Raw genomic sequence first — 13,370 nt, forward strand, 5'->3', positions numbered from 1 at the left:
GCCTGGAAGAAAAAGCCCCACTGCTGTTTGCACAGGTTTGTGCAGTGACAGGTGAGAGCGCGGTGGTGGAGGCGGTTAAACGCAGCTGATGCGTCTCAGCTGCATGAAGCTCAGTGCTAGAAAGATAAACAGTCCTGCAGCTCAAGCGTGAAACATTCACCTCTGACAGCAGAGCAAAGGCGCCGTCACTGTGAAGCACGCCTCCTCATTTCCTGTCACGTGTCTGCTGCTCCAGCAGTGGATGTTCGCCCTGAGTCGCGGTCTCTAATAATGAGGTCAGTGCGTGTTTATCACCCTCTCGCCGCTGCGTCCGGCGTCTGCTGATCGCCAAAGTCCCGTGTTGCATGGTGTTCTCCACCTGAGGCAGGACTTTGTGATGTAGAGATGATGTCTGGACATTATCTTTCTCATGAGAGGAGGAGTTTCCTTCAGAAAAGGCCCACAGTAAAAGTCCACTGTGACCTTTACAGGTGTTTATCACATAAATGTGCCCTTGGGGCTGATAATGTAAAGGGTCCATATTTCCATCATTTCTCTCGCTCAGTATCAGCAGATACGTAAAGCCAGGATCATCAGAGCTGGAAAAAGTTGGATTGGTGCTTTTTTATCAAATAAGGAGCGATATCTGGAGGCGCTACGATTCCAGATTCAAGCTCTGGAAAGCTCGGTCTTAGAAATCTTCGTTTTGTTGAAGTTTCTCTAAGTGTTCGGTGCGTCTAAGCTAAGTTCAAGCAGGGGTTTCACTCTGTGGCTGCTGCAGCAAGAAGCTCTGAAGCTTTGGACGTTCGTCCACAGTCGAGCGTCGTGCATGATAGACATGTGCATGCGTGGATAGTAGAGGCTCAGACAGTAGAGCACTCTGTTTTCAGAGTCTGGGTTTTTGATGTTAAACATCGAGCCGTTTATTTGTAGCTCGATGTTCTGACAGAGGAGTCGCGGTGCCGCGGTTCTGTGAGGAGTCCTGGTTTACAGTTCAAAGTGGGAGCTCGTGGCAGTTTGTGTTCTTCGTGGCTCTGCTGGAGGAGCCGCATACCTTCGTTCTGTACAATAGGAGCCGAAGCACACAATGTATGAAGTCTAAAGGCTCCATCTGAGCTGGAAGGGGCCATAAAGTACATGACAGATGAGGAATGCTGCCCCCAAAGAGTTAGAGAGAGACCCTGAGGAGCTGACCCCTCCCACACACACACACACACACCCACACACACACACACACACTTTGGGAGTGAACAATCCCCTCTTGCAATGCGCTCCTTAATCTGCAGCCACCAGACACAACTTTGATGTGAAGCCCCCCCCTCTTGTCCCCTTTCGGTGGGCCCCTCACGCTGCCCTCCATCCTTCCTCAGCTCCTCGGATTCTTTCTCACTTCGCTCTGTTTCTGTTTCTCAGAGCTCAAACACACGGCCTGGAAAATGTTAAAGATATGCAGCGAGGGCGAAGCAGGAAGGGAGCTAACGCAGCCGTGGTTACGTGTAGTTTTAGACGGAGAATCGGTCAGCAGGTGCAGAAACATTACCATCTGATCTCCAGTGTTAACCAGGAGTGGTCTGTTCTCCCACAGACAGCATAAACAATGCCTTACACCTGCTTCAACATCCACCAGGGGGCGAAACCTGGTGGATGTGTGGATGAAAGTGGTCCCAGCTCCATCCAGGCAAATATAACCTCTGTCTCTCTTCCACAGCATGTCTTTATCCTGTCTTTCTTCTCTCACCCCAACCAATCACAGCAGATGGCCCCGCCCCTCCCTGAGCCTGGTTCTGCCGGAGGTTTCTTCCTGTTAAAAGGGAGTTTTTCCTTCCCACTGTCGCCAAAGTGCTGCTCATAGGGGGTCATATGATTATTGGGTTTCTCTGTATGTATTATTGTAGGGTCTACCTTACAGTGTAAAGCGCCTTGAGGCGACTGTTGTTGTGATTTGTATAAATAAAATGTTGAAGTGTGTCTGAGGTTCTCGTCCAGCCTGTTGGCTTCAGCTGCCGGCCTCTGTGGCGATGGCAGCTTTGGGTTTCAGTCACGTGCATTTCTCACGTCATGTCGCTGTCGTCTCCCGTGTGATGTAGAAACATAGTAACTCTGAGAAGTTGTGCCGTTTGTTCTGTTTCTCTGTGGGAGTTTCCATCATGTAAAATCTGCATAGCTTTAGTCTTTGTGGTGACAGATTTCCCCCTGTGTGGTTCTGGTGTCGTGTAGGCAGCAGGAGACAGAGAGTGTTATTCTGTACGTCACCGCTGATGACAGCCGCGATGCCGAGCGCCGTCGCCGAGCACTGCTTACAGTACTGTTACTATAAGCAGTGCTATATACTGTTGTTGGGGTTTAGTCTTTATGCCACAGCATGAGGTGAAGATGCAGAGAGCTGAGGCCAGAAACTAAAATCGTTAAATGAAAGAAGGACACGTATGAGGTGGAGTGTTTCTCCTGCTTCTGATGAGCTTAATTGGACACATCAGCAGCAGAAACTAATCCAGGTCTGACGGCTGGCTGAAGCTTTAAGACCCTCTCCCCCTCACCGCCTTCCACCCGTCAGATTAACTCTTTCCAAACGTTTCTGCTTCTCACAGCGAGCGCGGCCATTTCAGCCTCTCGTCAGACCTCGTCTTCTTCAGGCACCTGTTGGGTTTCACAGTGGGTGAAAGGTTGAAAGCGTGGGGACTCGGAGCAGTGTGCTGTTTAGTGTCTGAACTCTTTCACCTCTCCGGAGGGGGAGTTCCTCACCCAGGACTTCCTGCTCCCTGTCAACCATATAAGTGTGTGTGTGTTTGTGTGTGTGTGGGCGTAATTACTCACGTTGTGGGGCCACAAATCTATCCCAACAGTCACATTGTGGTTTCTGTCCTTCCTCCTGGGGATAAAGCTGATTCTAGCATAAAATCATTGGATCTGAAGTTTAGAGAGAGGCTTTTAGGACCTGTTTGGATCTTTTGTAGCCTGAAGAGTGAAATCGTCTGCAGGTGTGCATGTGTTTGATCAGGCGTGAGGTTTGAGCGGTCACAAACTGAGTTAGCTCGTGTTTTCCTTCCAGACCAAACTAACAGGATGTGTCCGTCCACCGAGACGGGAAACTCGAACAGGAAACTAAGAAAGCTTCAGTGCAGCTGACAGGAACGTTCGGCTTTCAGCAGAGCAGCAGGGCTGTAGATCCTACCTGTCATCACAGGGTGATTCATTCTGAGGTCATGACGGAGCTCTCACTTGGTTAACGGGAAAACAAGCTAAAAAACATTTTCCTTAAATGACCCTTGACCCCTGAGCGCAGCCCTGAAAGGCGGGTCCTTGTTTGCATCGACTGATTGTCGATCCACTCTCCAACGCTTAAATTCAGAGCTTCCACGATGCATCCACGATGGCGGCATGCCGGTGGACTTCAAATTTCCTCACCTACCGCCGCCCTGTTTATTTTCAGCCACTGAATTTCAGCGACATTCATTGGTGGATCCAGTCTCCTCATGATGGAAAACAGCAGGAAGCACCTGGCAGAGTCATGCAGGTGGTTGTTTTATGGTTCAAAGCATCTGAGAGTGCATGAGTTTGTGTAGCTCCTACACTCAGTTTGACCCCAGTGTGCACACAGTTTATTGCAACATGTGAGGAAAACCTCTCAGCAGTCTTAACAGAAAGGTGGAGGTGAAGCTTGCACAGAGCATGTCTAAACTTCACCTCATTTAACGCTCTTTTTTTCGCTGTTGTGAAGTGATCACAAGTCTGCTGAGTAGAGATGGGAATTTATACGAATTCAGTGATTTTGATTCCATCATCCACAGCATGCAGATTAACTGCATGCTGTGGATTAGTGCTGGGCAACATGACCATATATATATATCGTGTGGATGATAGAAAAGTGTCTATCGTGCCATTTGTCTTCTATCGTTTCTAACCTAATTTTATAAACTATTACATAAAATAAATCATTAAATAGCCTGTGGCAAATTTATTAGTGTTGTCTTGTCACTAAGCATTTTCTAACTTTATGCAAGACAAAATAAAGTATTAAAAAAATGATATTTTTCGCAAAGAAACGCCATCTTGTGGTTTTGCGACATGGTGCTGCTTTACGTGCAACATGCTTTACGGTAACTCAAAACGATGGACGTGCGACAGGTTGCAGTTTCATGCCCGGACATGCACCAGGCAGAGACAGCTGCACCGGCAGCCCAAGAAGAAGCACTTTTACCAAAAGAGGGGGTACGTCTGTGATTTGGTTACATTTTGGGTTCAACAGCACCAACACGGAGCAGAAGACGCCCATTTGCAAGCTACACTATAAAACTATTCCCGCGCCCGATGGCAACACAACAAATCTCTTCTATCACCTACAAAAGGCCCACGAAGAAGAATACTCAAGAATCCAGAGAATCCGAGCTAAACCAAGTTGTGGAACGACGGGAGCAAGTTGGGAAAGAAAAACTATACCAGCTGAAGATACAGCAGTCTTTCACACAAGGGCCTTATGAGAAAACGTCCCAGCGCCATAAACAAACCACAGGAGCCGTCTCGCGTTACATTTGTAAAGGCATGGCCCTGTTTATGTAGTTGAGAAGGACAGCTTTCGTGACCTCGTCAAAGTCCTTGATCCGAGGTACATTAGGCCCGGCCGTGAGCACTTCAGTAAAGTCGAGTCGCCTCGCTTATATGACGCGTGCCGGGCCAAAGTAGAGAAGGATGTTTGCGGTGTCGTGCATTATGCCGTGGCTGCTGACCTGTGGACGAGCAGAGATACGCAGCCCTACATGAGCGTAACCGTCCATTTCACTAACAAAGACTCTGCGCTCGCTGTTTACAGACTGCGGACTTTCCAGAAGACCGCACTGGAGTCATGTTAGCCCGAGGTATGAGTCTGCCATCGCTACATATTTAACGTGCACAAAGTACACTATGTGCATATGTACGTGCATGTAGTACTAATATATATATATTAGTTTTACTAGCATGTATGATATGCATGTTAGTAAAACAAATGTTTTCGGCAGAAAAATTTGAAACTGTTGTGCACTTTAAAAAGTTCATTTTAAATGTATGATTTTGAAAAAAAAGTGAAGGCCACAGCTGTTTTCATTTGATATTTTTATACTGATGCACTAAAATGTACGTTTCTCATTTGTGACAGTTCCTTTAAATGTCTCTTCAAAATAAAGTTGGACAAAAGTGAGCAACGAAATTTTTCAAACTTTTCAGAGAATAACTGGAAACATTGTGGTATTTCGTGATATATATATCGTTATCGTGATATAAAATAATTCATATCGTGATAAATATTTTTTCCATATTGCCCAGCACTACTGTGGATCAAATGTTTGTGTGTGTTGGAGGTGTTTCCCCTCGGCGTTGGGCGTTTTCTTCAAAGTGATGCAGTACATTACTTAATTACACTCAGGAGAAATCAGTTTGTTGCACTACTCGTTAAATGACCTGAAACACATAATCACCATTTAACAGGTGGCACACAGCGACACATGCTAATGACAGCATCTTAGTATGTAGGTATGAACACAAATTTGACGGCACAAAGAGACATTAAAGCAGTCGCCATGATGATTCTACTTTAAAAACACGGACAGGTACAAACACAGCCCGACTGTTAAAGCTGGGCTGGGGTCAGCTTTCACTCTACATTCGTGGCTAGCTTAGCATTAGCATGCTGTCTGGCTAGCTTAGCCTTTAGGATGCATTCTGTGCAGAGCTGAAGCATAATGCATTTGTTTGTGTCCTGGATGCAGTTTCCGCTTTACTATTGCGCGCTCATCCTTTTGTGCAGTAAAAATGAAAGTTGTGCCCATGTCTGCGGATTGTAGCGAAAACCTGCAGTTGCTCTGCCGTCCAGCAGAGGCAGCAGTGGGTCAGTCCCTATAGATTCCCATGTTAAAACTTTCCATGTTTACAGCCTGATACGCAAACTGTTTGCTCTCTGTGGATTGTTTACTCCTTCACAACAACTGTAGCGGGGAGGATGTTTCTATAACTCACATGTTTGAATTATCAGGGGCGTGGCCTCTTTGACTGACAGGTGGATGGTGACACAGGTGACTGTAGCTGCTAGCTGTTTGCTAGCTTCACCTGAACTGGAGCTCTGGACCATGTTTGTGCTGTTGGAGCCTTTTGGGGGATTTTTAATGACATCATGTGACCAATAACATGACTGCTGTGAGGTCTGTGCACTAACAGAGTGTCTGAGGAGGCGAAGCTCCAGGTCTGATGATTGGTTGTTACTGAGCGCTGATTAGCAGGTAACTGTGTCTGTGTGTAGTATTCCCATCTAGTCTGTGCTAACCAAGCTAGCTCACTGTAATTAATAACTTAGAGCTCCGCCCTGTTTTCCAAATATGGTAACATCAGGTAACAACATAATATGTTTGCAGCCAAAATGTTCAAAATGTGGAGGCCAGAATCTGTTGGTTGACATCACCATGTCCAACTTTCATATACAGTCTTTGCTTTCATACTGAGGGCTGCAGGTCACATAAAGAAGGATTATTTTGAGCTGTGAATCATGCAAAGCTGCTGGAGTCCAAAAAGAGAGACGAGCTGGAACTGAGCAGAAAGCGAAGATCACCTTAATCACCCTGCGACCGTTCAGTACCCGACGTCTGCAGGTTTCTCTGCACGTGCTAGTTTGGCAGAGACTGACCTTTAACCTCGCTGAAATGCTAACCTACACACACGTCTATGGTGTAAACACACACACACACACACACAATAAAATGAGTATTTAGGTTGACCAGCATGGAGGCTCAGGAGAATGCAGAGTCACATGGTGTGTGCCTAACACACACACACACACACACACACACACACACTGATAGGTTTGTGTGTTTGCGTCAGGTTTTTTTGGGCATGTCAGATCAGCTCCCGCAGAGCAGCGAGGACCCAGATGCGAACTCTTGGAGAACAGGCAGCGCTTTTATTTACAGTGATAAATTAGTCCAATAGGCAATGCAAATGTGCAATCAATCAATTAATTTATTTATAAGCACATTTAAAAACAACACAGATTGATTAAAGTGCTGTACGTAGTGAAAAAGTAGAACAAACACACAGAGAATGAAACACAAACTCAGTCACAATTAAAAGCTAAAGAGTAAAAATGTGTTTCAGTTTTAAAAATGTCGAGTGTTGGAGAGATGATGACCAGGCTGTTCCAAGTTTGGGCGCAGCAAAGGCCCGCTCTCCTCTGCGTTTCTCCTGTGGTGCATGCTACAACATCCTGTGACTTTCCCAGGAATGACCCGCGCTCGTGATTCTCCAACAGCTTTGTCCCCGTCAGAAATCCTACAGCAGGCAAGCGGTCCGTCTGTCTTCTCTCACTTCACAGCACCAGAGTTACTATCAGGCTTGGTTAAATATTCTAGCGCTGACCGTCGCCCGACTCTGCCGTTAAATAGCTCTGATGATTGCAAACAGCTGGAAACAGCTTCCGGGTCAGATGCCCTTCAGCACCTGACTTCCATAAACAACCCCAGAAATGGAGAGGGAGAAAAAACAGGAAAGAAAAAACCCTCAAAACAAAACCCACAGGCAGGTCGGGGAACGTCCGATCGTGTCACGTCTTTACTCTGGCTTTTATTATTTTCTGTTTCATCCATTTCTTCCTTCTTTCCTTCCTTCTATCTTTCCTTTGCTCCCTCATCCAGCTTCTGTGTGCTGTTCAGTCTTTCCTTCGATTTCCTTCGATGCTTTGATCCTTTCTCACTGTGACTTTATTTGCTCTTCTTTCCTCCTGATTGATCTCACAGATTCCCGTGTTTGTGCTCGTGGAAATGGACGCCTCTGTCGTCACGCTCAGCCGAGCCGCAGTAATGCCCCATCGACGCACTTCTCCTTCTTCTTCACGCTGTTTGCGTCGAACGCGCTCTGAAGTGCGGCCGTGAACATTTCGAGTTCCGCTTCCGAACAAACTCTGAGTGAAACTGACGATCATCATCAGCTGTGTCATTAAAGCAGCACTTCAGCGTTAGGAAGGAAGTCTGGAGTATCCGAGGAATTTCATCCCTGAGCAAGGCCACAGCAGCGATTGTTGATTGTTCAGCTGCGCATCCTCTCTGCAGAGGCCCAGGATGTGGAATGGGCGTGTAGGCCACAGCTTTATGTTAAACATCCTTTCTTATTTTCTTTCTTTAACCTAAAGCAGTGATTACCTCGTCCTATCAAGTCTTTCGGCTGCCTCTCCAGAGAGGCCGAGGCACTCCGCCTGCACCGCTAGTTGTCGTTCTTCTCTCAGCCTATCAGAACCTGGACGTATCTCCACCTGACGGAGAAACTGAGTCTGAGATCCTCTCCGAACGACGACGAGGTAAATGGTGACCGGTTCGGCCTGGAGGGAAGACTTGAGCTTGTTGTATTTCAAAATGGAATTTCAAAATAAGAGTGAGGAGATCGTTTAATTAACTCGATCGCTGGAGGTGTGATCTCTCTCTCTGATGGATTAAAACTAAAGATATACCCATACCTGTGCAGCCCAGCACTACCTGTGTGTGTGAACCACTGAGTGTTGTGGCTGTGACAGGGGGAGGGGCTAAAATAGCTCACTTCAGAGGCGGGAACTGAGGGATAAAAAAGGTTTAACTGGATAAGCTGAAAACCATGTGTTTCACACAAACGCTTTTTTCTATCTAACATTCACACGCAGTAACGCAGACTGGGGATCAAACCACCAACCTCACCATCAGTAGGTGACTTGCTCCACCCCTAACTCCTCTGGTAAAGTCTCAGTAAACTCCAGCTGTAAGTCCAGCTGCCCGAGGACCCGAGGAAGAAGAGTGTTATTCCGAGCAGACGTGAGTCCCCGACGGCCGTGACGCTGACGGAAACTGTCTCATGTTTTTGTCCTGCAGGTTTGAGAAGGAGTCAGCACAGACACAGGACCAGTCCAGCGCCACCGCCATGCCTTCCAACAAATACTCTGCTGCTATCATGGAGGAGAGGAACAACATGACGGCCACAGTGAGTCTCTCACACACACACACACACACACACACACACAGTCATGGCCACTCCCCCAGCTGCTGCCTGAGCCAGCTGTGGGTTTAAAGGAGTGTGTGTATCGCTGCCAAGGCAGATGCCCGGGCAGGACCGCCAGCATGTTACATGAGTCTAACTGAGAATGCACGCTGGCTGAGAGACTGCATGCGGCGCCACACACACACACACACACGCACACACACACACACACACACACACACACACACACACACACACACAAAGCTGAGGCGGAAACCAGAAATGTTTGGGAGACAGAAGTACAGAGGGAGGAAGGAGTTGAAGCGAGGAGGAAAGGATGGAGGGAGCACAGTGGCCTCTTTATAAGCTCAGCAAATGGATTCACTTCACACACACACACACAAACACACACACACACACACTTGGCTCCTCCTGTCGTCCGTTACTACCTCTTCCTCTCTTTCACTCATATATCACCCCGTCACTCCTCCGCCACCATCTGCTTCTCTTTTCTTCTCGTCTTTCTCCACTTTCACCTCCTCCTCCTCCACCCGTTCGTCTCCTCTCCATCCCTCCTTTCGTTCCTCTGTTTGCTCGTCTCCACTCCTGTAGTAATAATACAGCAGCTCCGAGTGTGTGTGCAGCTTTTCTTTTCTGCTCTTTGGGATTCAGGGAAAGTCGGGCAGCTTTTATCCGTAACACTTCCTGCTCAGGGAATAATGTCAGGTTTTCCTTATCCCGTTTTGTTTTCCATCAGCTGGCCCTGTGACATTCTGTGTCTGGGGTTGGACAAAGAGCAGCAGTGAAATATTTAAAATGATCCGTGAGGAGGACGAACCCTGGTCTCATGGATGCGCTGACCTCCACGGTCGCTTTCACAGCTGTGTCATACAGGTGAAGGTGGACGGGTCAGCATCAACCATAACCACGGCTTTTGGGGGGTGAGGGTACACTCACTGGGTTAGGGTTAAGACCTCCCCACTCTGATAAACTGGGAGTTTGGCGGTGGTGTTAGTCAGCATCTTTTGATTTGTTGCATCGTCACTGCCTGTCAGCTTCAGCACCGTGCTGTGTGCGTAGGGGAGAAAGGCTTTTGGGTTAGGATGCTCTCCTTCACTCACCCTGCACAGGAGGAGGTAGGAGGAGCGGGTCATGACACCGGCAGTGTAGACAGATAAGCGTGTTAAACACAAACGCACACACGTGGAAGTCCAAGCTAATCCTAAGGAGGAAATACGAGGACTCAGTTTTTGGCGTACTTGTGGCATGGGGCGGGTCTTCGCTGCTTTCCAGCCCCCCCTGGTGAAAACGCTCCACCCTGTGTTTCTAATCATTCTGGCCATCACTAAGACGATTTGACAGCATCATCGGAGCGCCGCGGGGCAGTCTGCTTCATGCCGAGGAATGTGCGTGACGTAGCCTGTGAGGCGTCGCGGGGTCACACCGGCCAGAGCGGCTCTCAGTAAACACATTTTTATAGCTTGGTCTTTCAAAGAAGCATCGGTGACCACAGCAGCAGGCCATAAAAGGAAGTGAAGTGTTGCTTTGTACTTCCTGTTGAGGCACAGGGCTGACGGATATCCAGGAAAGCAGGTTTGGGAGGACGGTGAGGATGATGAGCCGTGTTTTGGGGAGAGGGAGGTCTGGGCTTCTCTGCTGAGGCTGCTGCCCCCACGACCCGGCCCCGGATAAGCAGAAGAAGATGGATGGATGTTTATCTTTTGTCAGTAATGAAGGAGAGAGGTGCTCAGTCCTGCAGGTTCTTATTATAGGTACCAGCAGCAGAAGCTTCATTTACTCCAGCCGCTGGGTCAGAGTGTGTAGAACCACATAAGCGTGCAGCCAGATGTTATTACAATGAGACTCTAGGTCAGACTGTGACACCACAGCGTCATCATTTATGTTTTAATATATTTGTCAGCGATGGGGAGCGCGGTGTGAGAGCCAGGGCCACGTAACATCCAGCTGTGCTGCAGGAACTCCGACTCCCTCCAGCTGTGGTGTTTCATCCAGCTGTTAAATGAAGCAGTTTCCACGGTGGGCTGGAGCAGAGACTCCCCGGTCTTGTTATCAGATACAGAGCTCCTGTGGAGCGTGTAGTCTTCATGCAGCTGAAACATCTGCAGAGGCTCTTGAAACAGCTGCTCCTCCCTCGCCTGTGCTCCACTCTGACTTCATAGCAGCTGCAGGTGGATGGATGACGCCACGTCAGCTCACACACAGCAGCGTATTTGTACAGTTTAATCCTCCCATGCTGTGACTGAAATATTCACACTATGTAAACTAAATCATATAAACATTAAAGGTTAAATTTCAAATAAAGAGCTGCTTCAGCTCTCACTTCCAGAAATCTGCTGGTGAAGGTTTAAAGATGGACTAAATTAAATCCAGCTGGTCTCTCCATCATGTAGCTTCTGTTCATGGACCGATCCCCCGACCGCTGCCCTGACGCCTGGTAGGTCGTATATGCCTCCCACGCGTTCGGTGCCAGTGCACAGGCTGACTGTGGGGAGGAGTGCCCTCCTGGTCGCTCCAGGCCCGAGTCGTTCCTCTGAAAAGTTCTGTTTGGTCTGTGAGTGGTAGCTGCCATCAGCAGCAGTCCTGTGTGTGGTGGAGACCACCTACTTCAGGGTGGAGTAGCTGAACTTTATGATATTGTAATCAAAATCTCCAAAATGTCAGCGTCGTTGTTTTCTTGTCACTGCGAGCCTGGCTGCAGTGAGCGTCTGTGGAGTTTCACGTAGATGTGATTGTGCTGCTGCTGGTATTACCTGTTGTAACGCAGTAAAGGGCGCCTGACTGCAGCTTGATGGGTCATAATCAGAAGGAGCTTCGACTAACGAGCCCGAGTGTGTGGATAAACACAAACAACAGAAATGGAGCTCAAATATATATATATTATGTATGTTATGGTGACGTGGACTATGTACATATTTATTATAAACCACACAAAACAACTCATTTGGTCCCAAAAGGAAGTGGGACAAGGTTCAGATCAGCTGACCTGTAATAGGCCACGTTCCAACAGGTATGTAGTTCAAGTCCATTTACAGATTCAGTGGACCTACTGCGATGCAGCGGTGGTCGCAGGAACGCCCCCCCGACCTAAACAGGGTCACAAACATAAAATAGCATTCACAACTACGTTGGAACAGCTTTCTACTGCCATCACAAATACAAATACAAAATTAATGCTATATTTTCCAATGAGCAAACAATATAATGAATATATGTATCTATATATCTTATAATGAATTTCGTTCCAAATAATATTATAGACAATCATACTTACAGGTCCCATCAAAATAAAGTAAATTAGCAATAAAGCTACTAAACATTATCTAAGGTTAATCAAATACATACAAAACAACTTTAACTGTACCTGTTGCTCAACAAGTTCAATAATCTCAAAGCAATAAGTCAGAAGTCCTGTCGGCCATGTTGGCATTTAATTAGAAAAGTAACAAAAAAAACATCCAAAATGGACAAAAATACAAAAATCAAATCACTCATTCGACTCTGGAAGTGATCATTTAACATCCGGCCATCGTGAAAAAACAAAACAACAATATTTAATAAATAAAACCAGTCAGTAAACTTAAGCTTACTGACTAGCGTTAGCTTACCGGCGTTCTGACTGCGCGGCTGCGGCGTTTTCACTAATTATAACAAAACAAACAAAGAAACCGACTCAGCGTTTAGTGGGTGGAGTGAGGGCACAAGGTGGAATAAATGGGGCGGGTGGTGCCAGCAATCAGTCAGACACCACAGAGACAGCAGCAGCGATGGAGCTGGGGAAATGGAGCAGATTGACCCGGAACTTATACAAAGTTTATTCCCGCCACAATGAATGGATTTCCGGAAGTGGGGTCGGATATGTCGTGATTTTTAACGTGGCTTCTCTGAGACCAGCTCTTGGGGAATAAATGCTTCCACAAACCAACAGAGGATGCGCCGTCGTGACCTCGGTGAGCGAATGTCTCAGCAGCTGAAACGATTCAGCGTGTTTCACTTTTCCTGCCTCGTTCAGTCGTCTCAGCAGTTTCTGCTCCAAACCACACTGAGCACACACTTTCTCACAAGTTCACAGAGTTCATTTGTTATAGTGGAAACTTACACACACACACACACACTGTTTTACGAGCATTAACAATCACAAACAGATGCAGATATGCATTGTGGTCATTTGGCTTAAAAACTCTGCACAGTCTGAATTTTCCATCTGTTTCACAGCTGCTCCTTCCCTCCTCTTCCTCCTCTTCCTCCCCTTCGCTGCTTGTTTTCTTCCTCTGACTCTCTAAAGTGTCAAGATGAGCTTTCTGCTGCTGCTTCGCGTCTCCGTCAGTCTGTAATAATTCCTTGCACTCAGCTTCAGCCAGCATTAGCTTAAATCCAGCTTTGTCAAATGAACCCAGGCTAACAGCAGCAGCACG

General features: G+C 47.2%; 1 protein-coding gene across 2 annotated transcripts in view; it reads left to right on the forward strand.

Moving 5' to 3' along the window:
• Positions 1 to 13,370, forward strand: part of LOC134618478 (DNA (cytosine-5)-methyltransferase 3B-like) — a 40,548-nt gene that overhangs the window by 4,073 nt on the left and 23,105 nt on the right. Inside the window, exon 2 of one of the 2 annotated variants that reach the window (XM_063463893.1) lies at positions 8,832 to 8,940. In XM_063463893.1, the coding sequence (XP_063319963.1) occupies positions 8,832 to 8,940 (109 nt within the window). Of the gene's footprint in view, positions 1 to 7,013; positions 8,941 to 13,370 lie in introns of those variants that run through there. The other variant, XM_063463892.1, reaches the window with a different exon arrangement.

The sequence above is a fragment of the Pelmatolapia mariae genome, linkage group LG20 (assembly GCF_036321145.2).
Source record: "Pelmatolapia mariae isolate MD_Pm_ZW linkage group LG20, Pm_UMD_F_2, whole genome shotgun sequence".
NCBI classification, from domain to species: Eukaryota; Metazoa; Chordata; class Actinopteri; order Cichliformes; family Cichlidae; genus Pelmatolapia; species Pelmatolapia mariae.